Here is a 26,909-nt window from a genome sequence, read left to right on the forward strand (position 1 = left end):
ATGGCCGGGAAGGGCGGGGCGAAGGCGGCCCGGCAGGTCGCGGCGGCGGATTCCGTCCCGCCGTCCAACAACGTTTCGGCCGATGCGGTCAAGACGATCGTCAAGCCCCCCGGCGTTACGGCGTTCCGGCCGCGCGTGCCCGCCCCGACGCTCGACGGGGGCGGCAGCCCCGAGCCCGGGTCGTCCGCGGGAGGTTCCCCCGGATCGACCGGCGGGGCGGCGACGCCCTCGCCCGGACGCATCGCCAACGCGGCGTCCAGGCTGCAGGCGCAGCTCTCGCAGTTCACCGAGGGTCTCGCGAGGACCGACGCGATGCTGCTGGCGGGGACGGAGGAGTTGACGCGGAGCACCGAGCGCCAGAGCAAGAGCGCGTACGACTTTACCGGATCGATGCTCGGGATGGTTCGGGACTCGCACGCGAACGTGTCCGCGGCGAAGACGCGCGTGCAGGCGCAGCGCAAGGCGTTCAACGATCTCAACGCCGAGCGCGACTCCTTACGCGTCGAGAAGGAATCCCTCGCGCACGCCGTGGAGGACGCCGCGGCGAGACTCGCGGACAAGGACGCCGAGCTCGAGGTGGTCAACGAATCGAGGCGAATCCTGGAGAAGGAGGTGGATGCCAAAGCCAAGCGGCTCGCGCAGACGGAGGCCAAAGTCGAGTCGCTCAACGACCAAAACGCTCAACTCGGCGCGCAGATCGCGGCGAAGGAGCGCGAGGTGAACGACGCCGAGGCACGAAGGCGCGAGCTGTCCGCGAGGCACGAGGAGCTCGAACGGACGCTCGCGGCCGCACAGCTGGCGAGGGACCGGGCGAGCGCCAAAGCCACGGCGCTGGAGGAGGCGAACGCGGCGCTCGAGGAGGAGATCGCGGCCGGGGAGGAGGCGGTGCTGGCGCTGCAGCGACAGACGGAGGAGTCGTTCAGCGCACTACAGGCGGATCGGGAGGCGCTGCTCGCTCGTAACGACGCGCTGCAGCGGCAGATGCGCGAGTCGCAGGCTCGACTGGACGCCGTGCGGGAAGAAGCCGCGGCGATCATCGCGGAGGAGCAGGGACGGACGGAGGAGCTCGAGGCGGCGTACGAGGAGACGCTGCTGGAGCTGGAGGAGAAGGGGGGCGAGGGGACGCTGAGGCCCATGCTCGTGGAGGCGCAGAACAGGGAGCGGGAGGCGCTGGACCGCGTCGAGGAGCTCGAGCGAAAACTGCGCGAGTTGCGAACCACGCGGGGGTGACCCGCAAAGACGCTAAGGGGTCGGGTGGGTCGGGTCGAATGCGATCCCGGCGACTGCGAAACGTCGCCGGAGATTGAATCGTTCAAGCACGAATCGATCGTTCGCCGTTTGTCCGTCTGTTGATGCCTCTCCCTCCCTCTCTCTCCGTCTCTCCCTCGTTTTCGTCGTCAGCGCCCGGCGGGGCCCCAGAGGAACCCAAAGCCGATGATGTCGCCGGCGTCCTCGACGGCTCGTACCACCGTCTCCCCCCAGAACATCGCGCGATCTATGAGCGACTCTGCAAAGGCGCCGAAGGTGTCCTCGAACGGCGCCGCGCCGACGCAAAAGGGAGCCACCGCGCCGAAGGCTGCGTAAAAAACCAACCGGCCGAATGGACCAATCTTGCGACACGCCGAAGTCACGAAATCCGCCCTCCACGTGCACGCCGCCGCTGCACACATGTACCCGCCCCACATGCGCAGCCACAAATCCCCGTCCCCACCCAACGAGTCCACCGCGCTCCGACCGAGCTGCCCGCATCCGCCGCCGAGCACCACCAGCAGCACAAACGCGGGCGCGCTCTGGTAGTTGGTCACCACGTTGTACTGGAGGAGCTTCCACCCGACAAACAGGAGTAAAAGCCCGCCCCACGCCGCCCTGACAAAGGCGCGGGTCACGCACCACGCGTAGTCCAGCGGGCCGGGGCCGCCGCCCACGATGGCCCACGCCGCGCCGGAGAAACCGGTCCCGCCCGCGGGCCTCGGACACACGCCAATGACCGAGTCCAGCGCCGCCATCGCCCTGCGCCAACCCCCCGCGAGCGTCGTGCACAACACCACCACCAGTCCGGCGTAGAAAGCGTCCGCCAGCGCCGCGCGGGTCTCCCCGAGCGCCTTCTCCGCCTCGGCTTTGCGCGCGGCGACGTCCTTGCGCTCGAGGCTCGATCGCGCGATGGTGTTCGCCTCCGAGTGCAGTTCGTTCGCCTCGTGCGCGACGTCCAGGTTCAGTCGCTGCGCCTCCAACGCCCTCGCGGAGAGCGTCAGTCGCTTCTCCGCGAGCGCGTTCGCGCGCTCCGAAGAGAGCACCTCGCGCATGCGAACCGCCATGTCCAGCACCCGCAGCTGCTTATCATCCGCGGCCGACGCGACGCGCATGATGGATCGCATGGCGCGACGAGGAGACCCGCCGACGCCGGGCAGCGCGAGGCCCCAGGAGGAAGTCTTCGTGGGCGACGTCGTGACGGACCCGGAGACCTCATCGTCTTCGTCTTCGTCTTCGTCGTCGGAATCCCACTCGGACGATCGCTTCCGGTCGTCTCGTCGTCCGGGGTTGTCGCCATTGTCATTCTTTTTCTTTCCTCGGCCGCCGGCTTCGGCGGCGTCGTCGTCGGCGGCGGTCGCGTGCTCCGCGGGCCCCGTCGTCATCGTCTCCCACGTCTTCGCGAGTCCCTGGAACCAGCTCCCTCCCGGTGAGCCCTCGTGCGTGACGCCCTCTTCGTTTGTCGTTCGCGTCGCCCGGCCGTTCCGCCCCGTCACCGGTCGGTGAGTCGCCGGGCGCATGGGCTTGTCGTCGGACGTCGTGGTCGACGCGCTCCCCGTCGCACCGGAAGGGGAACCGTTTCGGGAACCGTTTCCGGTAACGGTCGACGCCTCGACGACGACGGGCGAGGACGTCGTCGACGAGCTCCTCGATTCGCCGGCGCCGTCGCCGGGCTCGGCGCTCGCTCGCGGTTCGCCAATCTTCTTCTTCTTTTTCGTCCCCGTCGGGGTTTGAACCCTCGACGTTCCCGCGCCCTCGCGCCACGCCAGCTCGCACGCGCCCACGAACGCGCCCGCGAACTCCTCCTCATCCGCCGCCGTCGCCGTCGCCGCCGCTCCGCGCGCCCCGCCCCGAACGAGGCGTCGCGCCAGGGCTCGCGCCATCTGGGTCGCGCACGATCGCAGCCGCTCGCGGTCCAACCCGCCTGTACCGGTGGGGACGTGCGCCGCGAGCGCCGCGCCCACGATGGCGCCGAGCTCGACGCCGCGCGGGGGATCGACGTTGTCGTCGCCTTGGGACGCGGGGGTGGGCGACGCGGGGACGCGCGACGTCGCGTGCGTGCGCGCGTAGGTCTCGTCGAGCCTGTCGTGTATCCACCCGAGGAGTCGGGCGCAGATCTCGGCGAGCGCGCCGATCGTCGCGGCGGCGGCCGCCGCGTACCCCGCGCGCCGCGAGCGCGCCGGATCGTCCGCCTCCTTCATCTTCCGCGTCATATCCTCCTGCACCCTCCTCGCGATCTTCTTGATCCTCCGAGCCCCGCGCGCCAGGACGAGGGATCCCGCGCGCGCCAGCGCAAAGGCGAGCAGGAGCGACGTCGCGACGACGACGACGCACACGGAGAAGGCGAGGAGCAGCGAGAGCACCGCCGGGAAGTGCGCGCGAAAGTCGAAGCCACCGCCGCCGCCGGTCGACGCCGCGGAGATGCCGTATCGCGCGTCGATCGCGTCGGCGACGCACGCGCCGCGCGAACCCGACCACGTCGTGCCCGCGACGCACCTCGACTCCGGGCGCGGGATCTTCGGCAGGTCGCCCGCGAGGTCCGCCGCGCGGAACCGCGCCGTCGTCGACTCGAGCTCCGGCGCCCGCGCGTGGCGCCTCCAAACGCGGTCTTCGTCCGCCGCCTCGGCGCTGTAAAAGCCCCGCGGGGAGGCGTCGCCCGTCGCCATCGCCCCCAACACCCCGGCCGTGGCGCGTGCGCAATTCTCTTCCGAGTAGGACCGCGCTTTCGAGCTTTTTGGTTTTCTTCTCCTTGTCCGACCGCGCATTTTTGGTTACGACCGACCAAAACCGTCGACGTGTCCGCATAGGAAACGAGCTCGGGCGGGCCTTTTCCACCAAACAACCCGACCGTGCGGCCACAACGCGCGTCGCCGTCTCCTCACGAAGCGTCGAAGGAAGAAACCCAAACACGATGGCCTGCGTCGCCCAGATTCGCGGCGTCCCCGCCACCGCTCCCCGCCTCTCGCTCCTCGGCAACAGGCGCGCCGGTGCGTCGCCCCGCCCGGAAGACTCTCGACCGATCGTCGCCCCGCCCGGATGGATATAAGAGGCTGCCCGCGCGTCCCGCGGAGCGCGGTCTCCGTCGCGGATCCGGCGTCTCGATTCGTCCGCGCGATCGCGCGAACCTTCGAGCACGTGTCTTCCAAGCGCTTCGCACCGGGCGACGCTTCCGAACCGGAGCGTTCCGGCGCGAGCGCGCGCGCCGCTCCCCGCGCGCCAGCCGCACATTTATCCAAACTCTCGTCCCCGCCGCTGACGGCCCCGGCTCCTTTTTCCCATTCTCGACAGTCCGCGGCAAGCGCATGTCCGCCGTGATGAACGCCACGGAGACTGACGTGGTGGCCGAGACCAAGCAGATGCTCAAGGAGGGCGGGGTGACCGTGGAGTACCAGCGTCGCAAGGCGAAGGAGATGGTCAAGTTCTTCAAGCAGCAGGCGTACGATCAGGCTGTGGAGGACTCGCAGGTGTTTGGATGGACGCCCAAGAACGAGATCAACAACGGCAGGTGGACCATGTTCGGACTCCTCGTGGGCATGATGACGGAGTACGCCACCGGCGTGGACTTCATCGATCAGATCAAGCTCACCATCTCCGTCCTCGGCATCGCCGACATTTACGATTAAGACAGTCGGCGGGCGCCGACGATACAGTGTGTCGGCGGGTGAAGGGTTGAATCGGTCTGTCCGGGCTCGAGCGGCTTGTCCGGGCAAACCTTAGCGCAAGCAAGGCGAAATGTAATAGTATCGCGGATCATATCACACACAACGTCGTGCTCGTCGATCCGCCTCGTCTCCCGTCTTCCTCTCACTTTGACATGTACCCCACGCCGGTCTCGACGCAAGACATGCCGCTCTTCTCCAACACCACCCCGCTCGAGGTCCACCACTCCTTGAAAGCCTTGAACTCCTCGGACGTTTGATGGGGATCCTCGAGCTGCGCGCGGCTCGGGTACCTCTCCACGATCATGAACTCGTCCTCGTTCTGGTCGCTCCTGCACAGTTCGTAGGACAACGTCTCGGGCTCGTTCGCCCTGACGTGAGAGGCGAGCTTGCCCCATCGCTCCAGAAACTCCGCGATCGCGTCCGTCTTGAGCTTGACCCTGATGTACAGGCAGAACACCCCGGACATGGCGCACGACGTCTTCGTTCGACTACTCGAGAATGCGAGGACGCTGAATGGGGGTGTCGGTCGGGGCGACGTCGGGGCTGGCACACTCGCGCGGTGTCGGTGTGACGAACGTGGGGTGCCAAATCGGCAACTCCTGGTATTATATCCCGGACGGATAGCGCTATTTTTAACACACCCGACTCGCACCCCTGCGTCTCGCCGCGATGCATCGCGCCGCCTCTGCGCCTGTCGTGCTCCCCGCGGGGATGCGCGCGCGGGCCCTTCCCTGTCGCGCGCGGGTCGCGGCGCGCGCATCGCGACCCGCGAGGAAAAGCCTCGGGACCGCCCATCGCGGGCGCGTCCTCGAAACCACCGACGGCGACGCCGAGGCGTTCGAAGACCTCATCGGCGCGTCCGAAGCTCGCGACGCGGACGCGCGCCGGGACGCTCTGTCCTCCCGCCTGTTCGCGCGCGCGCGGCGCGGCGCGGCGGCGGCGGCGGCGGCGGCGGCGGTGGCGGCGTGCGCGGGCGGTTTCGCGGCACCCCCGGCGGACGCCATCACCGCCAACAACCTGCTGTTTTTGGAGGCGTGGCGCGCGGTGGACAAGGCGTACGTGGACAAGACGTTCAACGGCGTTTCGTGGTTCAAGTACCGCGAGGAGACGGTGAAGCGCACGCCCATGGACTCCATCGACCAGACCTACGACGCGATCCGCGCGATGCTCGCCAAGCTGGACGACCCGTTCACGCGATTCCTCGAGCCGGAGAAGTACGCGTCGCTCTCGGAGAGCACCATGAGCGCCAACATCACCGGCGTCGGCGTGGAGATGGCGTACGGCGAGAGCGACGCGGAGATCGTGGTGGTCGCTCCGACACCGGGCGGGCCCGCGGACGAGGCGGGGGTGCGACCCGCGGACAGGATCACCGCCGTGGACGGCCGACCCGTCGCGGGCCTCTCCCTGTACGAAGTCGCCGACGCGTTGCAGGGCCCGGCGTCGTCCGAGGTGGACGTCTCGCTCCGGCGCGGCGGCGAGGACGTCGCGGTTCGGATCACGCGGCGGAGTTACGCGCTGGTGCCCGTGCGCGCGCAGCTCTGTTCCCCCGCGGCGGGCACCGGGACGAAGATGGAGTACGTTCGGCTGACGACGTTCAACCAGCTCTCGGGCGCGAAAGTCGCGGAGGCGGTGAGAAGCGGTCTCGAGAACGGCGCCGACGCGTTCGTGCTGGATCTGCGGTCCAACTCGGGCGGGTTGTTCCCGGGCGCGCTGGAGATTGCGAACACGTTCATGCGCAGGGGTGCCGGCATCGTTTTGATCGCCGACTCGGACGGCGTGAGGGACGTGTTCGAGACGGATGGGGTCAAGACGCTCGCGCCGGATGCGCCGCTGACGCTGCTGGTGGACAAGGGAACGGCGAGCGCGTCGGAGGTGCTCGCGGGGGCGCTGAGGGACAACAAGCGCGCCGCCATCCTCGGCGACACCGCGACGTTCGGCAAGGGGCTCATTCAGACCGTCGTGCCCCTCACCGACGGGAGCGCGGTGTCCGTGACGGTGGCGCGGTACCAGACCCCGTCTGGCGCGGACATCAACAAGGTGGGGATTCGCCCAGACGCGCCGTTGCCCGTGGTGAGTGGAGCTGACGGGCAGGAGTCCGCGTTGCCGACCGAGCCGGGGGCGTTTTGCGCCGTCGTCGCCGCGGACGAGGGCGTCGCGAAAGCGCTGTTTCCGCGATGACGAGAGCGGCGAGAGCGGCTGTCGTATCATAGTCAACAGTATCATCTATTTTTTTGAGAAAGTCGCAACAACGAGGGAGACCACGGGGCTCACAAGGTCCTCACAAGACCATGGCGCCGCGGGGCAGAGGTCGCCGCAAGGTGAACGGAGCGAATCGCTCTGTAGTGGATCTCTTTAGAAAGATGCGCGACGCGGCCAGACTGGCGGGGCTCGTCGCCTTCCTTCGACTGCTGCTGCTGCTCGCCCTGGTGAACCCGACCGCGGCGACTGACAGGACGCTCTGCTTCCAACTCCCCGGGGAGTTACGACCCAGACCCGGCGCGCGGCGTGCCGCCACCTACCCGAACTCGACCGCCGATCGATGCGTCACCAGGGCGCTGTGGGACATCCAGGCGGCGTCCATGCACCGCGTGAGGGGCGCCGACGACGCCGGCGCCGACGCCACCGCGCTGCGCTGCGTCCCCGCGCAGGAAGCCTTCCTCTGCGACCGACGCCTCGGCGACCCGAACGAGCTCTTCGTCTGCGAACTCACCGACGCCGGGCCCGGGTCGACGTTAACGACGGCGATGGACGCGTGCGTGTGGCCGGTCTGCGAGCAGATCTGCGCGTCGGCACCCCCGGGTGGGACGAAGACGGCGGACGACTGGGAGATGACGAGGGCGTGCGGCAGGTGCGAGCGAGCGTGCGACGCGGAGGGCTTCAAACCCCAAACGTCCTCCGCCGGCCAAAACCAAAACTCCTCACCGGGCCGGCGGTTCTGCGCGGGCATCGCCGCCGCCGCGGGTTCCGGAGGGGACGCGGAGACGCGCGCGCGCGCCGCGTACGCGTACGCGCTCGGAGGGTGGACCGGGGGTTGGTCCGGGATCTCCGCGGCGGCGACGGGGGCGGGGGCGGCTGCGTCCACCGCCGCCGCAACCGCCGCCGCGTCCACCGCCGCGTCCACCGCCGCCGCCGCGTCCACCGCCGCGACCACCACCGCCGCCGCCGCCGCATCCACCGCCGCCGCAACCACCGCCGCCGTGGCGACCACCGCGGCGCTGACCGGTAACTTCTTCGTCGTCTCCGCGCGCGTCGCGCTGCTCTTCGTGGCGTTCAAATCGGTGCTTCAACACTTCATCGTCGTCGCGCCGCCGGGGTTCGGCTGGAACCCCGTCCCGAACCGACCGGGCGGGCACCCGAACCCCGGGGGCCCGCACCCCGGCTGGCCCCCGATCCCGCCCGCGCCCACGTGGAAGGCGCCGCCGCCGTACTCGTGGGCGCCGTCGCCGCCGCCCGCGACCTTTACCAAACCGCCCCCGCCGCCCGCGACGTCGTCGTCGCCGCCGCCGCCCCCCGCGCCCACCCCCGGGGGTCAGTGCCCCGGCGTGGCCGATCCCGCCTTCACCTGCGTCGGCGAGTGCGGCCTGTGCATATACTTCCCCGGGGAGGAGGACCCGAACTGCTGCTGCGACGCCGATTGCTCGTCCTTCGGCGACTGCTGTGGAGATTTTGACGCGTGCTGCCCCGCGGGAACCTTCGCCGCCAAACACGCGTTCGACGCGAGTGCGCTCGGGAAAAAGTCGGTCTTCTCGGGGGCCAGGCGGGGATCGTCTTTCGGTGGGGTCCGGACGGTCTCTGGAAGCCCTTTCGATGGCGTCCGGACGGTCTCTGGAAGCCCATCCGGCGCGACGGGACGCGACGCGAGGCCGCGCACGGCTGGCGACGAGGCGGCGCGGCTGTCGACGAGGGGCGCGACCGTCGGGGCGAGGAGGGCGAAGGAGGGAGGGCACGCGCGGGTAGCCGCGAGGTCGGCGCGGATCCTCGACCTCGACTGACGACGAGAGGGTGACGCGTGAGGAGGACTGATTCTTAGCTGATCTCAGCGCGCTTTCGTCGACGGACGTCGTGTCAAATTTTAACACGAAGGTGATGTCGTGACGCGGGTGTTTACTGTAGGAATAAATGCTTCGTCGGCATCCGTCGCGTGGTTCGTCAGGTCGCGGGGCGCGATGGAGGGTTCGGAGGCGCGCCTGACGGTTCGGAGGAGGTGGAGGGGATGGCTGGTGAACGGCGCGCTCGTCCTCGTCCTCGTCGGGGCGTGCGTCGACGCGGCGAGCGGCCTTCACGGCGGCACGCCCGGCGGATCTCGGCGCTCGCTGCTGGCGGACGAGGCACATGGGCGAGTCACGTCCGTGGCGGTCATGTGCCTCGTCGTCGCGCTCGTGTTCTGGATCCTCGGGGACACCGCGGAGCGGTACTTCTGCCCGGTGGTGAGGACGCTCGCGGACCGATGGAACCTCGCGCCAGCCACCGCCGGCGTCACGCTGCTGGCGCTGGGCAACGGCGCCCCAGACGTCTTCGCATCGCTCGCGGCGTTCACGCGTGCATCACGAGTCTTGGACGACGAGACGAGCGAGACGAGCGCCGCCGCCGCCGCCGGCGCCACCGCGGCGGCGGGCGCGATCGTGAGCGCGGGGATGTTCGTGTCCGGCGCGGTCGTCGGCGCCGTGGCGCTCGTCGCGGCGCCGTTCCCGGTGGACCCCCGACCCTTCCGGAGAGACGTGTCGTGCTACCTCGCGGCTGTCATCGTCACAGCCGTCGTCGTCGCCGACGGTAAAGTGCACGCGTGGGAGGCGGCGGCGCTTCCGGCGTATTACGTCGCGTTCGTGGGGTACGTCGTGTGGTGCGACGCGCGGACGGATCCGGGGGCGAAGGAACGTTCGAGGCGGGGGGGTATCGACGTGGAGACCGGGCGGACGACGACGGCGGCGGCGGGGTTCGGACCGGATGACGACGAGCGCACGGTCAAGACCCGCGACGTCGCCTCCGCGGCGCCACTCGCGATACGAGCGTCGTCGACCGCGAGTCGACTCGTCGACCGCGCCCGCCGCTGGTTCGCGACGCGATGGAGGGAAAGGGAAGGCGGCAGTTTTGGTTTTGGTTTTGGTTTTGGCGGTGATTCGGCGCTTCGCCGCGCGCTCGATGCGACGACGCTGGTGTGTCTCGTCGCGCCCCTCGAGGTTGCGCGCCGCGCGACGATCCCATGCGGGGATCCCAAACGGTGGAACAGGTTTTACGCGTGCGCCAACGCTGCGCTGTCGCCGCTTTTGCTGACGCACCTGGTTGTTAGTTTTTCGGGGCTCGAGCTCGGTCGGGACGTTTTCACGGGGTTAGGGTCGGGGGGCTCCTTAGGGTTCGGGGGATCCTTAGGGTCCGGGGGCTTGGAGTTCGCGGTGGGGGTGGGGATGGCGTCGTTCGCCGCGGCGGCGGTTCTCTGGCGCGTCACCGCCGACGACGCGCCTCCGCGTTGGTGGGACGCCAACGGACTCGTGGACGCCGTCGCTTTCTTGTGCTCCGTGGCGTGGATCGCCGCCGCCGCGCGCGAGCTGACGGAGTGCCTCGCCGCGATCGGGGACGTTCTCGGCGTTACCCCGGCGTCGCTCTCGGTGACGGTGCTGGCGATCGGGAACTCCCTCGGCGACCTCGCCGCGGACGTGGCGACGGCGCGGAGCGGGCAACCGACGATGGCCGTCGCCGCGTGCTTCAGCGGGCCGCTGTTCAACATGGCGGTCGGTTTGGGGGGGTCGTTCGCGATCGCGACGTGGGGGCGCGGCGGTGGGAAAGGAGGTCCGCTGCCGTTGGCGACGCACCGGGGAGGAGATCCGCTGCCGTTGGCGATGCACCCGACTGTCGCCGTCGGGTTTGTGTTTTTAATCGTCGGGCTCGTCGCGACTGCATCGCTCGTGCCGATGCGCGGGTACGTCGTCACGCGGGGGCACGGGTACGGTCTTATCGCGCTGTACGTGACGTACATGGCGTGCGCCGTGGCCGTGGAGGTTTTGACGGACGGCGGCGGCGGGGGGACGATGAGCGAGTCGGCGCCGGCGAGATGGCGATGAAACATGTTTAGTGAAAAATGGACGCTGGGAAACAGGCCTTTTGGCGACACCCGACCGTTAATTTTTTTAGCAGAACCACCACTTGGTCGCCGCGCGAGATCCCGCCCCCGTCGCCATGTCGAGCTACGAGGAGCTCAAGCGGAGGGTCGCCGCGCTGAAGCAGGTGGACCGCGAAGAGACGGCGGCGCGCAAGGCGGTCGCCGCGCAGGAGAACGCCGAGGTGGCGCGCGCCAAGGCTGCAATGCTCGCCAAGGAGAAGGAGAACGACGAGCGACTGCACGCGGCGAAGAAAGCGTTGCACGCCGCCACCGAGCGGTCGCAGGCGATGCGCAAGCAGTACGAATCGGAGGTCAAAAAGCTGCAGCAGAAGCTGGACGTGACGACCGGTAAGCTCGCGGCGTCGGAGGAGAAGGCGTCGCGGGACGCGGTCGCGGCGGAGACGCGCAGGCGCGACGCGCTCGCCGAGGTGAACGCCCGATGGGAAGCGGACGTCGCCGAGCGCGAGGCGCGGCGACGCGAGGAGACGACGGAACTCGCGCGGCTGCTCGAGGAGGCGCGAGCCAAGTCGTCGGACAGGACTTCGGAGCTGCTCGTGAGGGCGACGCAGGCGGAGGAGGCGGCGACCGCGGCGAGGGCGTACTCAGCGGCGCTCAGGGAAGAACTCGAAAACTTAAAGGCGTCGGCGGCGAACGAGAACGCGGCGCGGGACCGCGAGCGCGAGGAGCTCATCGCCGCGCACGACGCGAAGGTGCTCGCCGTGGACGCGCACCACGAGAAGCGCGTGGAGAAGCTGCGGGAGGAGCACCGCGCGACGTTAGCGGCGGTGGACGAGAGGGTTCGAGGGACCATCGGGCGGATGAGGGACGACAACGCTCGGCTGCGGTCGCAGCTCGCGGCTTCGCAGGAGCGGGAGGGCGCGCTGTCGAGGGTGCTCAGCGACCAGGCCGCCAGGCTCCTCAGCGAGGCGTGAGTGATGTATTAACGAAGAGGTAATCGAACGCGTGTACCGCCGGATACCCAAACCCGCCCCCGCTCATATCCCGCTTATACCCCGCCTCCGTCGTCGTCAGTCGCTGCCGGTGAAGAACTCCTTCGTGCGCTGCAGCAGTCCCTTCTTGGGCTGCTCCAGGTCGATGAGGAAGTCCTGCTTGCCCACCACTCTCCGCGCGGCGTTCTCGTACGCGATCCCCGCGAGCGTGAGCTTCTTCTTCAGCACGAGCGGCTCGCCCCGGTTCGTCGACACGATCACCTCCGTGTCCTCCGGAATGGCGCCCAGGAGCGGCACGCCGAGCATCTCCTGAACATCCTTCACGCTCATCATGTCGTTCTTCTTGATCATGTCCGCGCGGACCCGGTTGACGATGAGCTTCACGTCGTAGATGTCGTTAGCCTCGAGGAGCCCAGCGACGCGATCGGCGTCGCGGATGGCGGTGATCTCCGGCGTGGTGACGATGACGGCCTCGTTGGCGCCGGCGATGGCGTTGATGAAGCCGACGTCGATGCCCGCGGGGCAGTCGATGAAGATGTACTGGAAGTTCATGTCCTTGAGGATGTCGATGAGGAGGGACATCGAATCCTTGGTGACGTTGTACTTCTGGCGATTCTTGGAGATTGGGAGGAGCGCGAGCGATCGCCACCGCTTGTCGCGGATGAGCGCCTGCTCCATGCGGCACTCCCCCTCCAGCACCTCCATCGCCGTGTACATGACTCGGTTCTCCAGGCCGAGCAGGAGGTCGAGGTTGCGGAGGCCGATGTCGGCGTCGACGAGGCAGACCTTGTAGCCGAGCCTGGCGATGGACATGCCGAGGTTGGCGGAGGTGGTGGTCTTGCCGACGCCGCCCTTGCCGCTGGTGATGACGATCGTGCGGCAGCCCTCGTCGGTGGGGACTGGCTCGGCGGGGTCCGGGTCGTCGGCTGCGCGCACGCGGAGGGAGGCGCGCCGGCAGCGCGGGCGGGCCGCGCGTTTGGCCGAGCACGACGCGTTGGAGCCGGTGTGCGCCCGCCGGCCGATGATCGCGGGGCACGGACGAGCGGCGAGGCTCGTTGCGGTCATCATCCCACCCTCTGACGCGGGCGCGAAGGGCGCGCGATCGTGATGATCTGGCACCAGAAGTTAGTTCCCGCCTGGCACCTGCTTTGTTAACCGCGGCGATCTCGGTCGTCACGAGATGACAGGCTATCTAAGTTCGCATACAGATCTAGTTTTCACGAAAATGGGTCGCCATTTTCCATCCGACCCTCAAGTCTGTGGCCACCTGATGACAGACGGCACTCTCGGCCGCACGGGCAAGATGGCGCTGACGTCGTGGCTTCTGGCGCCGATACGGGCGCCCAGGGCGCTCCCGCTCCTCCCAGGCGCCATCGACGACGCGATGACCCGGGAAGGCACGGCGACGTGCGCGCCATCCGCCGCGACGACCGGCGCCAAGCGCAAGTCGCCGTCGTCGTCGTCGGGCGTCAACCCCTTCTCGATCGCGTCACGCGCCGCGTCCGCCCCGTCCACCTCCTCGCGCCGCGGCGCCGATCCAAACCCCGAGACGTTACCCCGCGGCGACTACCACCTCCCGAACCACCCGTCGTCGCTCCTGCGATACGAACCGGCGGCGATGTCGTGCACGCGGGACGAGTACGAGCAACTCTGGCGATTCGCCGATTCCGTCGCACCCACGCCCAACCCGATGAACAGAAACGTCAACCTCCTCCGAAAACAGGCGACGTTCGGGGCGACGTACAGGTTCGGCGCCCAGGTGAGTCAGCGCGTGGACCTACCGTCGCGTGACACGTGGCCGGCGCTGGTGCGCAGGTGCGTGGATGATGCCGTCCAACGCGTCGATCCGTCCGACGGAGCGAGGGACTCGTACCGAGCGAACGTCGCCGCGCACGTGAACTGGTACCCAAACGGTCGTTCCGGGATGGGCCGGCACAGGGACGCGGAGCCGGACCTCGTCCCGGGAGCGCCGATATTCTCCTACAGCTTCTCCTCCGCGAGCGCAGACGGGTTGCCGCGAATCTTCGACGTGTACCGGTTGGGAGCGAAGAGACCGATCGCGGCGGTGCCACTCTCCCACGGGGACGTGCTGGTGATGGCGGGGACGACGCAGGAGACGCACGAGCACGGGGTTCGGGCGACGGCGAAGAGGGCGTACGCGGGGGAGAGCAGGATAAACGTCACGGTCAGGGCGTTCAAGCCGGGATCGCTCGCGGTGCGCGTCGAAAAGTAGTCTAGCAATATTTTTTTTAGCCAAACACTTGGAGCCAGCCAATCCGCCGTCTCTGATGAGCGTTAAAAGTTAATCGCCGGTCCGTTATTACCCGTGCAATCCGCTCGGGTGGTTGAACTTGCACCCCGCGCCGAACTTGCACCGCCCGGTCTTGATCCAAAACACGCAATCCGGCTCGCCCGGCCTCACCGGGTACTCGACGCTCGTTCGATCGTTTGTCGCCTCGCGCCGAGCCGCCCTCTCCGCCGCTTTAGCCGCCACCGCCGCGCTCGCGCGCTCCAAACTCGCCAGCGCCTCCCCGGAACACCTCGTGTCCTCCTCGTGCGGGAAAAAGTACCGCCGGAACATGGACTCGTGCGCGCATTCGCGCGCGGCGAAGGCGTACGCGTGGAGGAGCAGCCCGGGAAATCGCGTCGCAAAGTATCGGTAAAACGCGTCCGGGGGCGAGCCCACCGTCGCCTGTACCTTGGCCGGAAGCTCCCTGAAGTGGCTCATCTTGTTGCGTATGACGCGCAGGAGGTCGCGGACGGCGGCGGCGTTGTACTTGCGGTACCGGCCGAGGTTCTCGAGCAGCGACGGGTCCAGCTTGGGGACCCACTCGCCGCCGCCCAGCGCGTTTTTCATCGCGTCCCGCTCCAACGAACCCAGCAGCCGCTTGCCCCCAACCTCCCTGTCCTCCATCTCCACCCTGTCGCTCACGTCGGACAGGAACGTCAGCTTCTTGGCGTCGCTCCACCAGAACGGGTGCAGCAAAACCTCCGCGGACGAGGGCCTCGCGTCCGCGTCCCTCGCGATTAACTTTCCGATGAGATCCGCCGCCTCGGGCATATGGCCCACCGCGGCGAGGTTCGCGTTGCCTTTAATCACGTTGGCGTCGCGTTCGTACCGTTCACCGAACGGGTGCTCGCCCCCCGTGAGGCAGTAGTGCATCAGGCACCCGAGCGCGAACGTGTCCACGGACCTGGCCTGTTTGCCCCTGAGCAGGCGCTCGGGCGCCTGCCACCCCGCGGTGCCGCTCCCGGCGTGATGATGATCGGTGCCGCCCACCCCGGCGAGGTGCGTCTCGAAGGAGACGTCCGAGCCGACGCCGACGCCCAGGCGCTTGGCCAGGCCCATGTCCGCGAGCTTCCCGCGGCGCTGCGGGGTGACCAGCACGTTCTGGGGCTTCAAGTCGCGGTGCACGATGCCGCGGCTGTGCAACGCGTGCAACCCCTCGCACACGTCCCGCATCAGCGTCATGCCCTCTGAAGTCGGACGCCCCGTGCTCGGATCGACCAGGTCGAAGGCGTCGCCGTCCTTCGTCGCGAGGTCAAGCCCAACGCCCATCGATCCGCCGTCCACCACCGACGCCAGCGCGCTGCTGCAACGCTCCAGCGCGACGTAAACAAAATCCGCATCCTCCTCCATCGCGAAGCATCGAAGGACGTTCGGGTGCTCATCCGACGAAATCAACGTCGCCAGCTCGGCGCGCGCGAGCTCGTGGAACTGCGCGAGGAGCCGCTTGACGGCGACGGGCCTGCCGTCCAGCTCGCCCTCGAACACTATCGTCCCGCACGAACCGTAGCCGAGGATCCCCGGGCCGACGCTGAGACGGCCGACGCGAACCGCGCCGGAGTCGCTCCGGAGCGGCTCCGGAGGGTTTCCGCGGTCCGCTGTCGCTACGGGAACCTCGTCGGCGGCCTCGTCGTCCCCAACCCTTCCCACTCCGCCCACTCCTCCCACTCCGCCCTTGCCCTTGTTCCTCCTCCCTCGGTTCTTACCCCGGCTGCCGCGCTTGGAACCGTTCGATCCGTTTGATCCACTGTTCGATCCACCGTTCAAACCGTTCAAACGACTTCGAGCGATCAACGCCGCGTACGACACGAGGGTTCCGAAACCCACGGCGACGGTGACCACCACCGCGGCCCCGACCGGCGACCCAACCGCCCGCTGCAGGGGCGTGAGAAGCGCCAATCCCCCATCCGTCGATAAACCGATCCCGCTCACCCCGTGCAGCGCGAGGAAAGAGTCCAGCCCGCCCGGGGTGAGCGCGTCGTCCCAGAGCTTCTCGGGGATGCACGCCCAATCGTCGTCCGGGCGAACCGTCGGGGACACGGCGACCGGGACGAGCGCGCCGACGGTACCGAGGGAATCCCCGGGAACCCCCAAACTCAGCCCGCGCGTCTTCCCGCCGTCCGTCGACGGAAGCGCGAAGAGGCCGCCGCCGTGCGCGCCGACGAGGATGTCGCCGCCCCCCGCGCCCCCGTCGCCGCCGCCGCCGACGCCAGGCGAACCGCCCTTGATGGCGCGGCCGGTGCGTCCGTCGTGGACGGCCACGGGGGTGGAGGGCATGTGCGCGGTCCACGCGTGGGCGTGTCCCGCGCCGCCGGCGCACGCGATGGAGTTGCCGGGTCCCCACTCGAGCCTCGGCGCACTCGATCCGTCACCCGCGTCGCCATCGCCGTCGCCAGCTGTGTCGCCGCGGCGCAGGAACAGCGGCCCGCCGCGCCCCCCCCCTCCCTGCGCGGTCGACGTCAGCGGCGTGACCTCGCCGTACGTCACGTTCCACCGCTCCCGTCCCGTCGAGCTGTCCACGGATCGGACCACGTACTCGGTCCGCCCGATGTAAAACGCTTCGTCGTTTACGTCGTTTGGCGTCGGGTCCCCCGTCGGTGACTCGTTCGACAGGAAGAACCCTGTGTCGTCGTTTCCCCCGTGCACCACCGTCCCGTCCGTGTCGAAGCTCCGTAGGAGTTCTCCGGTGCGTTTGTCCACCGCGAACACCACGCTCCGGCGCGTGCCCATGACCACCCCGCCGTCCCTGGTGACGGATGGCGAAGCCTCCACGAGCTGCCTCGCGGTGACGGGCAGTCTCGACACCTCCCCTGTTCCGCCGGACCCCGACCCGTGCCCGCCGCCGTACGCGTAGAGGCTGCCGTCGATTCCGGGGAACACCGTCGGGTTCGTCCGTCCGCGTATCGCGACCCCGCCGCCGCCGTCGGGTCCGTCCGAGACCGAACGGTGCGCCTGAACCAGGGGCCCGCCCGAGGAGAACGTCCACAGCGTCTCGCCCGAGGACCTGTCCACCGCGCGGACCGTGCCGTCCAGCAAAGACACGAGCAGGGGCTCGCCCGCGTCGGTGGCCTCGGCGAGTCGCCGACCGCCGGCGCGCTGCGGAATGCGAGGAGATACGGGCGGGAAGGGACACGGAGGTCAGCGCAGGCGGCGCGCGTCGTCGTCGCGGAGAGAGGAATAATAATTCAGCGATTAAAAAGTGGGCCGCGAGTCGCACGGGAGGGAGGGCGCACCTTGATTGCGGTGGGCTTACCCTCCACCGATGCCGTGGCGAGCATCGATGCGATGCAAACGAGCCACAGCGTCGGCGCCGGGCTCAACAGCCGCCCCATCTTCATCGGATCCACTTCAGGCGGGGTGCCCCCTTCGACCTGTGATTCTTTCCGCAGCCTTCCGAGGAAACAATGGTGCCCGCGAGCTGCGCATGATCGGCGGGCCGAGGAAGACGAGGGCGTTGGCTCGTTTTCGGCGTAGAAGCATCCGTTTATTCGGGATTTCCTAAACCTCCATTCTCGAGCAACGTGATCTTTTGCTGAACTCTTCGGGTTCCGTATGCGTTGATTGGGCGATATCATCGAAATCCGGGCTCCACCAATCAGAGCGTTTTTCATGTGCACACGGCCAGCAGTGGAGGCAATAAAAGCCCCGGCCATCGCGACCGGGAGCGCTGTTTACAGCACCCTACACCGCACGTTACGGTACCCACCTAACAAGCAGTCATGGCCTCCATCACCTGCGCCACCCCTGCCCTCGCTGCCCGCGCCGCGGTCACCAGGTGCGTGCCCGCGCGAGCCACCCCGCGCGGTTTCCGCGTCGCACGATGATGTTCCTGCACGGTTTTTTTCCATAGCCTGCGGAAGGAGCTTCCCGATAGGTCTTTCCAATCGTTGCCTCGTGCGATCCGGGCGACCGTGTGCTGACTTCCGACCGTTTATCCCCCGCTCCAACGCCAACAGGAAGCTCTCTGCCAAGTCCCAGAAGCAGTCCCGCGTCGCTTTCCGCGTCCGCGCTGCGGTGCGTGCCCATCCGCGCCCGTTTCCGCGGCACCATCGCCGCGTGCAAATTTCGCCAAACGATAAAACTTTTGCACCCCGCGCTCCGCCGGAGACCCGCGCGGTCGGGGTTTCCGGCCGTGCGCTCGGTCCGAACACGCGCGCTGTCGATGCAAAGACACGTCCACGAGCCATTGCTGACCTTTCCGCTCGTGTTCCCCGCTCACGACCCACAGGATGCGGAGGCTGCCAAGCCCGCGGCGGAGAAGAAGCCCGAGCCCATCGGCCCTCCCCGTGGTTCCAAGGTGAGACTCTCCCAACTTCGCGTCCCAAACGAATCGCGACCCCGGCGGGGGCGCGTTCTCGACACCTAGCAGCGAGGGGCGTGCCCGTATCGCGCGCGTGCGCGTCGAGGGCGGGGGCGAGCGACATTTGGCGATCGGTCCGGTTGTCGACGCCCCGCGCCGGCGGCGGATAACCAAATCCAAAGTAGCAATCCAAACGAGAAACCCGCGGCGCTGACCCAAACCCTCCCCGCGCTCCCCGCCGACGAACGCAGGTGAAGATCCTTCGCCCCGAGTCCTACTGGTTCAACGACTACGGCAAGGTCATCTCCGTCGATCAGGTGCGTCATCGGACCGTCCCCGCCGGCTTCGTCGGCGATGTCGAAAAATAACAAAAGATTTTTTCCCTCGCGCCTCGGATCTCACGCCGCGTCGCGCGTCGCGTCGCTGACCTTCGTTCCCCTCTCCCTCGACGTCAACAGTCCGGTGTTCGCTACCCCGTGGTCGTGCGTTTCGAGAAGGTGAACTACGCCGGCGTCTCCACCAACAACTACGCCCTCGACGAGATCGAGTACTAAGCGATTCGATTCGAATATCGCTTGGTGCCTCGGTTGGAGTCAAAATTGGATGTTCGGTACGCTCCCGCAGCCGCGTTGATTGTACGGGTTTTGAGGGGAGGATGAGCATAGCAAACTAGGGAAAAGAGGGGAGAAGAGAGAGGGTGGACCTTTGCAATAGTAGAGATGCAAACCTATTACTTTACGACGATTCGTCGCGTTGGTTTGCGACGCGCGAGAAGGATGGAACGTCGCTTTGACTCGTCACCGCGACGACGTCGGCACGGCGGCGATCAACTCGTCCAGCGCAGCCTCCAGCCTGTCCACGCACCGTCCCACGTCCGTCTCGTCCGCCTCCCTCCGCCCCGCGTCGATCGACGTCTCGTCCAGCTGGATGAGCCGCTCGCGAAAGTCCAGCCATCGTCTCTGCGCCGCCACCCCCGCGTCCTCGTCGAGCTTCACCAACGCCCAAGGAAGGAAGTAAGCGCTCTGCCTGACGTCGTCGAAGGGCGCGATGACCAGCGCGTTGTTGAGCTGCGAAAACTTGAGCTGATCGGTGAGCTCGCGGAGCTCTTCGAACGCCGGGCCGCGCGACGTCGCGATCTGCGACGCGGTCGACGGAGATGGGGAGACGCGGTCGAGTGTCAGAGGTTAACAAAGAGGAACGTCGCGCCGGATGGAGACGGGTTCGGCTCGCACCTTGTCGAGGTACTGCGGGACGGTCAGCGCGGGCTTGACGTACGAGCCCTCCCAGGGATCCGCATCCTCCGCGCGCGCGGCGAGAGGCGACGCCGACATCAGCGCCGACGCGCCCATCCCCAACGCGGTCCGCCTGCCGACGACGACGACGACGTCTGCCGCGCGGTCGACGCGTCCATCGTCGCCGTCGCCGCGTCGCGTCGCCGACGCGACGACGGCGCTCCTCGATCCCTTCGCGGCGCGCCGATGCGGTGGAACGCGCGTCGCCGTCGTCACCACGGTCGCCGGACCGCGTGTCGACATGGCGCCACCCCCGAGCGCGAGGGGAGCGAGTGCGTGGGCACCCCCGACGCCGTCTGAACGGGGCGAATAGTCCCTTTTTTTATCCGAGGGCGACCACTGCGCCGGGAGGAGGGGGCGCGCGCGTCGACATGCCCCGCAAGGGCCAGCACCGCGGGAGGCAGGACTGGCTGGACTATTCCGATGACGACGAGGACGACGCGCCGGGCCCCTCGTCCGCCGGGCGGCGGGGAGGGGGAGGCGCGAGCGAGGGATCGTCGAAGCACGGGCGACGTCGCGTGCACGGCGTCGACCGCGCGCACCACGCGCGTCTCCACGCGGACGTCGGCGTGGACCGCGGCGCCCTCCAGGGTTCACCCCGCGCGCGGGCCTTCGCGATCGCCGACGGGACCGGCCGCGGCGGCGTCGTCGTCGGCGCGAGGGGCACCGTCGACGACGCGAACGACCCGAGGATCGTCCCGCTTGACCACCTCCAGATGCCGGCCTCGCTCGTCGACATGTTCGGCACCTCCCTGCCCGTCGAGGCCCTCCAGGACGCGTACGTGCAGTGCGGCCGGTCGCTGTCTCGCACCGTGGACGCCCTGCTCGCCCTCACCCTCGACGACCGCGACAAACCTGGCCCCGCACCGCCCGAATCCCACACCGGCGTCGACCTCTGGGACACCCTCCCGAGCGAGGTTCGGCTCCTCATCCTCGACCGCCTCGGCCCCAAAGACGCGGCGAGGGCGGCGTCGACGTGCAGGGACTTCGCCGAGACCGTCCGCGCGTGGCGCTTAAACGCGCGGGGTCTGCACCTTCCCCCCGACCTCTCCGTCGCCGGCCTCGCGTCCCTCGCGGGGGCGTACCCGCTGATCACGTACCTGTCGCTTCGTAAGACGCGAGGCGTGGTGCGCGACCCGGCGGACGTTCGTCGCATACTCGTCGGCGCCGCGGCGGGACCCGCGGTGTGCACGATAACGAGCGTCGACTTGGAGGGCCTGGACGCGGCGGTGGCGGATAAGGACCTGCCGGGTGTCCTGGACTGCGGGCTCGACGCGGTGACCGAGCTCAACGTGGGCCGGTGCGCGCGCGTGACGGACAAGGGCGTTTTCGCGCTGGCGCAGCATCGCCGGGGCGGCGACCTGCGCGGGCTGTCGCTCGCGGGGTGCTCGCCCGGGGTGACCGCGGACGGGCTCGAGGCGTTGCTGAGGGGTAAGTCCGGCGGGTTCCCCGAGATGAGGCGCGTGGACGTGTCGGGGTGTATGGGCATACGGGGCTCGGTGACTGTGCCTCCGCGGACCGTCGCGACGAGTTTGCGAATGCTCAACGTCGCTTCGCTCACGGAGCTGCACGCGAAGCTCACCGCGGACGCGCCGCTGGAGAACCTGTCGGTGTCGCAGTGCGGTACCCTGCGGGTGCTGTGCGTCAGCGCGCCCCGGCTCGAGCGCGTGAACGCGTCGATGTGCAAGAGTCTGAGAAGGCTCGAGCTCCGGTGCGAGCGGCTGGACTCGGCGGTGCTGCAGCACTGCGCCGAGCTGACGGACGTTCGAGAGTTTCGATGCCCGTCCCTGGCGTCGGAGCTGAACGTGACCGGGTGTAAGTCGCTGACGACGACGACGCTGACGTCGATGCTTCGCGAAACCCCGCGGCTGAGGGCGCTGAGGGCGGAGGGGTGCGTGGCTCTGGAGGGGGAGCTGGCGGCTTCCAACCGGTGTCTGGAGGTTGTTCAGATGGACGGGTGCTCAAGGATCGGGGGCGTGAGGCTCGCCGCGCCGGTGCGCACGCTGGTGGCGAAGAACTGCAAGGCGCTCGCGGCGGTGTGGATCGAGGACCCGCCGCCGCCGGAGGATGAGGAGGATGAGGGCCGGGGGGGCGAGGGGGGCGAGGAGCGGTGGAAAAACCGGTCGATCAGGGTGGACCTTCGTAACTGCTCCTCGCTGGAGCGGCTCGTGGGGGTGCGAGCCGCGGCGACGGAGGGTAGGCTGACCGTGGATCTCAGGGGGTGCACGTCCCTGCCGCCGAGCGCGAGGCCGCCGATGCATCGGTGAGGGTAGAGTAGCGAATAGACCCGGCGTTGAAACTTTATCATTCTCGAGTCGAGTCGATTGCGAAAGAGCGGATACCCATTTCACGTGCTCTCGCTCACCAGACTCTTCGACGCGCAGAGACTGGACAGCACACCGGGGGCGATACCGAAGGAGGTCGTCGTTCCAAAGGCTGAGAAAGGCGGTGCTGAGAATTAGAGAGGTGAGATGTCGCGATAAGACAAGGCCCGAGTTGAGTCACCGGCAACGTGTGCGCACAAAAAAGGTCGAGCACGACCAAAACCGCGAGTTTGCGAAGATCTCCGCTTCGTCCCCGTCATCCGGGTCCGGCATGGTCAGAGGGAGACGGCGGTCGCTCGTTTAAACGCATAAACTTAAATGAAATAGACACGCGCGTCATGTGCAGCCGCCCACTGCGAGGTTGCCCGGGCACGTTTCACCCGGGTCTTGTTTTGCCCTCTGGACGACGCCGCACATACTTAAGCCCGTCCCGTCCCGGCGAGAACGACGGTAGCCGCGGCGACGACGGCCGACACGACACCCGACAGACTCGAACCCGCCGAGAGAGGCGGTGGTGGAGGAGATGGAGGGGCCGGCGGGGGCGAAGGAGGCCACTGGGTCGCCGACCCGCACGGGTCGTGGTCGGTACCCTCGGTGGCGGTGGACAGGTCGAACACTCCGGCCGTCTGGGTGTCGATTGCGGACTGCGTCTCGAGGATGGCGACGACGTCTGCCACCGACGCGGTCTTTGCCCAGGCGTCGAACTCGGCGTAGAATTCTGCCACGGTGGCGTGCTTGGTGATGGCGAGCAACGATTTCTTCCATCCCTTGTCCTCGGGGCACTGGCCGGGATAGCCGGTTCTGAGGTCGTGGCCGTCGAACGGAACAATTGTATTCCAGAACCCTTTGCCGAGCTCGTTGCTCTGCCAGAACTGCTGGCTCGTGATGCCAGCCTTGTTGATTATGTACGCGATGGCGACGGTGCCGGTGTCGTAGTACAGGTGGCTGGGGTCCGCGCCTCCCGCTTTCTGCGTCGCCTCGGTGTCGCTGTTGCCGACGAAGCCGCCGCACTCCCTGAGCTCGCCCTTCTTGAGTCCGTTAGTGTACCCGTAGGTGGAGTCGTAGTACGAGCGAAAGTTTGGGATGACGCCACCGCGTCCGCCGCCGGTCCTGAAACAGTCCTCGTAGGTCTGCGTGGACCACGTGAGCTTCTTCTGAAGCAGGCATTCTGTGTGAACGGCGCCGCCCTCCACCAGCCACGTCGGGAAATACTCGCCCCGCGACATCTGGGTGACGTGACACATCTCGTGAACGGCGCGCTCACCGACGACCTCAGCGGTGGTGCTAGAGTCGAGGATGTAGTACAAGGCCGCGCTCGATTCCAGCGCGTGGCCGCAGGAGCAGGTCTTGCCGCCGGAGCCCTTGAAGGCTTGGGTTCCCTGCCCTTGGGAGTTTTTGGCCTGGGTGATCAATTTGTCCGCTCCGCAATAACCTTCGAACGTCGTCTGCTCGCAGTTCTTGGTTTTGAAGTCGGCGTAGGCGGCGTCGGCACCGCCGCCTTCCAGGATGTACGCGGTAGTAGGGCCGGCTCCGCCGGCGAAGTTGATGAGGACCTGATGCCCCTCGTCGAGCTTGTCCTTGAAGTCCTGCGTGATTCCCGTGGATGCGACGATTGTCGGTAAGGTCGTGGACTTCTTCATTCCGGAGAACTGCGCCGGTGCGTTGCAGCCTCTGGTTGCGACGCCGCACAGGGCGTCCACATGGCCGGCCGCCGCGATGAGGGCGAGGAAGATGAACGCAGTGGAAGCACGCGCCATGGCCCCCGCGCGTCCCCAGAGCTGAAGATGTTTACGATAAAACGTTATGTTTAGACCACGATTTATGATATTTTCAAGCGTGTCTCTTCGTACGCTGAACCGTCGTTCGCGCCGAGAAAAAACTATCCCGTAAAAAAAGCAGCTCTTTTATGATAGATTTCGACTGAACTCCGTTAACTTTTAATAAAACACGTACCCTCGGAAGGACCGATCCCCGCCCGACGTCGCCGAGTGTGCGATCACGCAATGACCCTGAGGTTGTGGTCGCTGCAGCCCGCGTAGAGCGCCTTGGCATCCGGCGCAAACTCCAGCGCGTTCACCGGCGCCTTGCTCGCCTCCCACCTCTTCACCACCTCCCACTCCGCCTTGACGTTGAGCACGCACGCGTCGGCGCCGCCCACGGCCAGGTAGTGGCGGAGCCGGGGCGTCGTCATCGTTCAGTTTCGGATCGACCTCTTGCTCCATGACAGCGGGTGTGGTGTGGGTGTGGTGTGAATGGCATCGTGAGAGGCAACTTGTGGGCTGACGCAGACAAGTTTGCGCACTTACACGCACACCACACGCGCTGCGACACTCATGCAAGAAGAACAAGAAGGCGATTCAAAAAATCGTACGATGACGACACCGCGGCTGGGACGACCTTCGCACAGAATCAAAGTCACGTCGTCGTCGTGTCATCCACGCCACGCCATGCGCTCACCAGCACCCGAAGAACGCCCCAACGGACGTCACCAGCGTCGACGCCAGGAACAGCCAGAACGAGTACCCCCAGTAGTTGGACACCTCGCCGGCGTTCTCGACGTCAATCTCCGCACCCGCGGCGGCGGCCCGCGCGTGCGCGTCCACGGCGCGGGACATGTCCAGCAGGATCCACAGGTAAATCAGCCACCCGGCCCACCCGGCGAGGACCTGCGTCGTCGTCAGCGCGCCCCCGGTGCACGTCGCGCCGGCGGCGTAGTCTCCGGTGCACACCGAGACTATCATCGAGTGGAGCAGGCGGACAAAGCCGAGCATCACGAAGACAATCGTCAGCGCCCTCGTGGCGTCCACCTTGGACCCGAAATCGTGGCCCCACACGTCGGAGTAGAGAGTCATCTCGCGGTATCCCGTGATCGTCACGCACTGGGAGTTTGGCGAGCCCTCGGTCCAAGGGAGGTTCTCGTCAAGGTCCCTTCGTATGTTCGACAGCACCATCGACGTGTTTGTCAGCCTGTCCGAGAGACTTTCCTCGGAAGCGTCCTTCGTATCGGCGGCGGACGCGGCCGGTGGTCCCGCCCTCCTCGGAGCGACGGGTGCGTCGTCGGCGAACCCCGACACCACCGCGTCCGCGTCGGGATCCCCCGGGTCAGTGGCGAAGAGCGTCGCGGCGACCGCTCCGTCGTCCGATGTTCCGATATCGTCGGGCGTCGCGAGCTCGACGGGGGCTTCGGGGTAACACACCTTCCACAGGCCGGCGTTTTGCACGCCGGGGAGCACGGAGCCGGCGTCGGTGACGACGGGGTCGAGCCAGAAGGTGCCGGTGATGGCGATGAGCGCCGCCGCGAGGGCGATCGCCTCGAGGACGAACGCGAACGCGCAGCAGCACCCGCCTCGTTTGCTGTACACCATGTCCCTTCCAGCGCGCGGCGGTGGTGTGTCTGGTGGCGGGGGTTGCCCACCACGCGGATCATCCCTTCCCCTCCACTTTCGGCTCTTCCGATGACCAGACCAGCCAAGGGACGTCACGAAAAACACAAATCAAGTCGCACGTGTATTACAAAGGAGCGGGTCTTCACCCGGGGGCAAAACGTTTTTTCGTCGCGCGTGCCCCGTAGTCGTCTAGTCGTCTTCCCGTCGTCCGCCGCTCTCCTTCAACATAAAAAATCAACCCTCGGAGCCCACCACCCACACCGCGGGCTCAGTGCTCGGGCATGCAGTCGTCCGCGGTGAGCTCGAAGCCCAGCATCTTCTTCGCCTGGCCCAGCGGCGACAGCACGCACGTCATCGGGTCGTCGCCCAGCGATCGTCGCAGCTTGGTGACGATGTCCCACCGCTCGTACTCGTCGATGGCGGCGCCCTCGGGATCCTGCGAGTCCCATATGTTATCGTCCGGCAGCGCACCCTCCCTCGCCCGCAGCATGTCCACCGTCGCCAGACGGATGCTCTCCTTCTTCGGGCCGCACGGCCGTTTGCTGGTGAGGAAGTCGTACGCCTGATCGAGGGAATCGAAGTTGAGGCACCAGTAGAGGTAGCCGATGGCGACGCCGGGGGAGCGGCCCATGCCCGCGGTGCAGTGGCAGTAGACGACGTGACCCTCCCTGAGAACCTTGTCCATCTGTGCGACGGCCTTGGGCAGGCCGACGCGCAGGGAATCGGCGTTGAAGTCGACGAACGGCTGCCTGACGTGCAGCACACCCCTCTTGTTCATCTGATCGCGAATGGCGCCCGCGTCGACTTTCCAGTAATCCTTATCCTTATCCTGCTGCGTGTCGAACATGCACGTCACTCCCTCGACGTCCTTGAGCCTGTCGATGTCCTCCCTGGTCTGCGGCTGCGTGCCCACTATGAGGTTGGGCAGGATGAAGTGGTAATAGAGGCCGAGCTCGTGCCTGTACTCGAACGGGGTCTTGGAATACTCGGCCATGGCTTTGTTGTAGGCGTCCTGCCCGACGGCGTCCGCCTGGGGCGCGGTGGCGCCGTTGCGCGTCGAAACCGCCGGGTTCCCGCGCCGAGAGCGGGGCGCCGGGAGCGGAGCGTTGCATTCACGCGACGGGACGTCGAGACGACCCCGAGACGCGCCCGCCCCGCGCGCGCCGGCGACGCCCGCGGGGGCGCCCCCGAGAGCCGCAGGGGCTGACCGGGACGCCATCCTCCTCCGGGCGCCGGTTTGCGCGCGGGCGTTCGCGGCGGCGTCGGCGCGTACCGCCGGGGTCGCGCGCGCCAGACACGACATCACGGTCGATCAACGCGCGGGCGGTGCGTTGGCGTGCGGCGGCGGCGTGCGTGCGGCCGGAAG

The 26,909-nt window shown here is 67.7% G+C and overlaps 18 protein-coding genes across 18 annotated transcripts; 9 read left to right on the forward strand and 9 right to left on the reverse strand.

The window, feature by feature from the left end:
- MICPUN_58432 (predicted protein) lies at positions 1 to 1,230 on the forward strand (the record flags this gene model as incomplete). The annotated part of the gene is made up of 1 exon (XM_002502007.1): positions 1 to 1,230. One exon carries the CDS (start codon positions 1 to 3, stop codon positions 1,228 to 1,230), a length of 1,230 nt encoding a protein of 409 aa, XP_002502053.1.
- Positions 1,231 to 1,397: 167 nt separating this feature from the next.
- MICPUN_58433 (predicted protein) lies at positions 1,398 to 3,914 on the reverse strand (the record flags this gene model as incomplete). The annotated part of the gene is made up of 1 exon (XM_002502388.1): positions 1,398 to 3,914. One exon carries the CDS (start codon positions 3,912 to 3,914, stop codon positions 1,398 to 1,400), a length of 2,517 nt encoding a protein of 838 aa, XP_002502434.1.
- Positions 3,915 to 4,122: 208 nt separating this feature from the next.
- HLIP (high light induced protein like protein) lies at positions 4,123 to 5,006 on the forward strand. The gene is made up of 2 exons (XM_002502008.1): positions 4,123 to 4,235; positions 4,537 to 5,006. The coding sequence occupies exons 1-2, from the start codon at positions 4,160 to 4,162 to the stop codon at positions 4,869 to 4,871; spliced, it is 411 nt and encodes a 136-aa protein (XP_002502054.1). The 5' UTR covers positions 4,123 to 4,159; the 3' UTR covers positions 4,872 to 5,006.
- A 46-nt stretch (positions 5,007 to 5,052) lies between these two features.
- Positions 5,053 to 5,376, reverse strand: MICPUN_58435 (predicted protein; the record flags this gene model as incomplete). The annotated part of the gene is made up of 1 exon (XM_002502389.1): positions 5,053 to 5,376. The coding sequence occupies one exon, from the start codon at positions 5,374 to 5,376 to the stop codon at positions 5,053 to 5,055; it is 324 nt and encodes a 107-aa protein (XP_002502435.1).
- A 203-nt stretch (positions 5,377 to 5,579) lies between these two features.
- CTPA (photosystem II D1 protease) lies at positions 5,580 to 7,088 on the forward strand (the record flags this gene model as incomplete). The annotated part of the gene is made up of 1 exon (XM_002502009.1): positions 5,580 to 7,088. The coding sequence occupies one exon, from the start codon at positions 5,580 to 5,582 to the stop codon at positions 7,086 to 7,088; it is 1,509 nt and encodes a 502-aa protein (XP_002502055.1).
- A 110-nt stretch (positions 7,089 to 7,198) lies between these two features.
- On the forward strand, positions 7,199 to 8,902 carry MICPUN_58437 (predicted protein; the record flags this gene model as incomplete). The annotated part of the gene is made up of 1 exon (XM_002502010.1): positions 7,199 to 8,902. The coding sequence occupies one exon, from the start codon at positions 7,199 to 7,201 to the stop codon at positions 8,900 to 8,902; it is 1,704 nt and encodes a 567-aa protein (XP_002502056.1).
- A 366-nt stretch (positions 8,903 to 9,268) lies between these two features.
- MICPUN_82170 (Ca2+:Cation antiporter family) lies at positions 9,269 to 10,966 on the forward strand (the record flags this gene model as incomplete). The annotated part of the gene is made up of 5 exons (XM_002502011.1): positions 9,269 to 9,441; positions 9,490 to 9,785; positions 9,918 to 10,217; positions 10,260 to 10,682; positions 10,725 to 10,966. The coding sequence occupies 5 exons, from the start codon at positions 9,269 to 9,271 to the stop codon at positions 10,964 to 10,966; spliced, it is 1,434 nt and encodes a 477-aa protein (XP_002502057.1).
- A 115-nt stretch (positions 10,967 to 11,081) lies between these two features.
- On the forward strand, positions 11,082 to 11,936 carry MICPUN_100422 (predicted protein; the record flags this gene model as incomplete). The annotated part of the gene is made up of 1 exon (XM_002502012.1): positions 11,082 to 11,936. The coding sequence occupies one exon, from the start codon at positions 11,082 to 11,084 to the stop codon at positions 11,934 to 11,936; it is 855 nt and encodes a 284-aa protein (XP_002502058.1).
- Positions 11,937 to 12,032: 96 nt separating this feature from the next.
- Positions 12,033 to 12,767, reverse strand: MICPUN_97364 (predicted protein; the record flags this gene model as incomplete). The annotated part of the gene is made up of 1 exon (XM_002502390.1): positions 12,033 to 12,767. One exon carries the CDS (start codon positions 12,765 to 12,767, stop codon positions 12,033 to 12,035), a length of 735 nt encoding a protein of 244 aa, XP_002502436.1.
- A 412-nt stretch (positions 12,768 to 13,179) lies between these two features.
- Positions 13,180 to 14,187, forward strand: MICPUN_58441 (predicted protein; the record flags this gene model as incomplete). Its single annotated transcript, XM_002502013.1, has 1 exon — positions 13,180 to 14,187. One exon carries the CDS (start codon positions 13,180 to 13,182, stop codon positions 14,185 to 14,187), a length of 1,008 nt encoding a protein of 335 aa, XP_002502059.1.
- An 87-nt stretch (positions 14,188 to 14,274) lies between these two features.
- On the reverse strand, positions 14,275 to 17,573 carry IRE1 (Endoribonuclease/protein kinase; the record flags this gene model as incomplete). The annotated part of the gene is made up of 2 exons (XM_002502391.1): positions 14,275 to 17,337; positions 17,475 to 17,573. 2 exons carry the CDS (start codon positions 17,571 to 17,573, stop codon positions 14,275 to 14,277), a joined length of 3,162 nt encoding a protein of 1,053 aa, XP_002502437.1.
- A 354-nt stretch (positions 17,574 to 17,927) lies between these two features.
- On the forward strand, positions 17,928 to 19,284 carry PSAE (photosystem I reaction center subunit IV, chloroplast precursor). The gene is made up of 5 exons (XM_002502014.1): positions 17,928 to 18,016; positions 18,198 to 18,255; positions 18,470 to 18,538; positions 18,793 to 18,858; positions 19,000 to 19,284. Exons 1-5 carry the CDS (start codon positions 17,961 to 17,963, stop codon positions 19,093 to 19,095), a joined length of 345 nt encoding a protein of 114 aa, XP_002502060.1. The 5' UTR covers positions 17,928 to 17,960; the 3' UTR covers positions 19,096 to 19,284.
- A 54-nt stretch (positions 19,285 to 19,338) lies between these two features.
- MICPUN_58444 (predicted protein) lies at positions 19,339 to 20,076 on the reverse strand (the record flags this gene model as incomplete). Its single annotated transcript, XM_002502392.1, has 2 exons — positions 19,339 to 19,677; positions 19,774 to 20,076. The coding sequence occupies 2 exons, from the start codon at positions 20,074 to 20,076 to the stop codon at positions 19,339 to 19,341; spliced, it is 642 nt and encodes a 213-aa protein (XP_002502438.1).
- Positions 20,077 to 20,204: 128 nt separating this feature from the next.
- On the forward strand, positions 20,205 to 22,295 carry MICPUN_58445 (predicted protein; the record flags this gene model as incomplete). Its single annotated transcript, XM_002502015.1, has 2 exons — positions 20,205 to 22,096; positions 22,220 to 22,295. 2 exons carry the CDS (start codon positions 20,205 to 20,207, stop codon positions 22,293 to 22,295), a joined length of 1,968 nt encoding a protein of 655 aa, XP_002502061.1.
- A 155-nt stretch (positions 22,296 to 22,450) lies between these two features.
- Positions 22,451 to 23,928, reverse strand: MICPUN_108229 (predicted protein). Its single transcript, XM_002502393.1, has one exon. It carries the CDS (start codon positions 23,912 to 23,914, stop codon positions 22,577 to 22,579), a length of 1,338 nt encoding a protein of 445 aa, XP_002502439.1. The 5' UTR covers positions 23,915 to 23,928; the 3' UTR covers positions 22,451 to 22,576.
- Positions 23,929 to 24,153: 225 nt separating this feature from the next.
- On the reverse strand, positions 24,154 to 24,348 carry MICPUN_58447 (predicted protein; the record flags this gene model as incomplete). Its single annotated transcript, XM_002502394.1, has 1 exon — positions 24,154 to 24,348. One exon carries the CDS (start codon positions 24,346 to 24,348, stop codon positions 24,154 to 24,156), a length of 195 nt encoding a protein of 64 aa, XP_002502440.1.
- Positions 24,349 to 24,610: 262 nt separating this feature from the next.
- Positions 24,611 to 25,522, reverse strand: MICPUN_100428 (predicted protein; the record flags this gene model as incomplete). Its single annotated transcript, XM_002502395.1, has 1 exon — positions 24,611 to 25,522. One exon carries the CDS (start codon positions 25,520 to 25,522, stop codon positions 24,611 to 24,613), a length of 912 nt encoding a protein of 303 aa, XP_002502441.1.
- Positions 25,523 to 26,024: 502 nt separating this feature from the next.
- MICPUN_71544 (predicted protein) lies at positions 26,025 to 26,549 on the reverse strand (the record flags this gene model as incomplete). Its single annotated transcript, XM_002502396.1, has 1 exon — positions 26,025 to 26,549. A coding segment is annotated over one exon (525 nt), but the record flags the coding sequence as incomplete, so codon positions are not given.
- Between the last annotated feature and the right edge of the window lie 360 nt (positions 26,550 to 26,909).

This window comes from Micromonas commoda, chromosome 5, assembly GCF_000090985.2.
Source record: "Micromonas commoda chromosome 5, complete sequence".
Classification (NCBI taxonomy): Eukaryota; Viridiplantae; Chlorophyta; class Mamiellophyceae; order Mamiellales; family Mamiellaceae; genus Micromonas; species Micromonas commoda.

Excerpts from the sequence above, each read along its gene's own strand:
- HLIP (XM_002502008.1), top strand. The coding sequence starts at position 4,160 with ATGGCCTGCGTCGCCCAGATTCGCGGCGTCCCCGCCACCGCTCCCCGC. Across the intron at positions 4,236-4,536 it reads CCTCGGCAACAGGCGCGCCG|TCCGCGGCAAGCGCATGTCC; the intron begins GTGCGTCGCCCC and ends CATTCTCGACAG.
- PSAE (XM_002502014.1), top strand. The coding sequence starts at position 17,961 with ATGGCCTCCATCACCTGCGCCACCCCTGCCCTCGCTGCCCGCGCCGCG. Across the intron at positions 18,017-18,197 it reads GCCCGCGCCGCGGTCACCAG|GAAGCTCTCTGCCAAGTCCC; the intron begins GTGCGTGCCCGC and ends CAACGCCAACAG. Across the intron at positions 18,256-18,469 it reads CTTTCCGCGTCCGCGCTGCG|GATGCGGAGGCTGCCAAGCC; the intron begins GTGCGTGCCCAT and ends CACGACCCACAG.
- MICPUN_108229 (XM_002502393.1), bottom strand. The coding sequence starts at position 23,914 with ATGGCGCGTGCTTCCACTGCGTTCATCTTCCTCGCCCTCATCGCGGCG.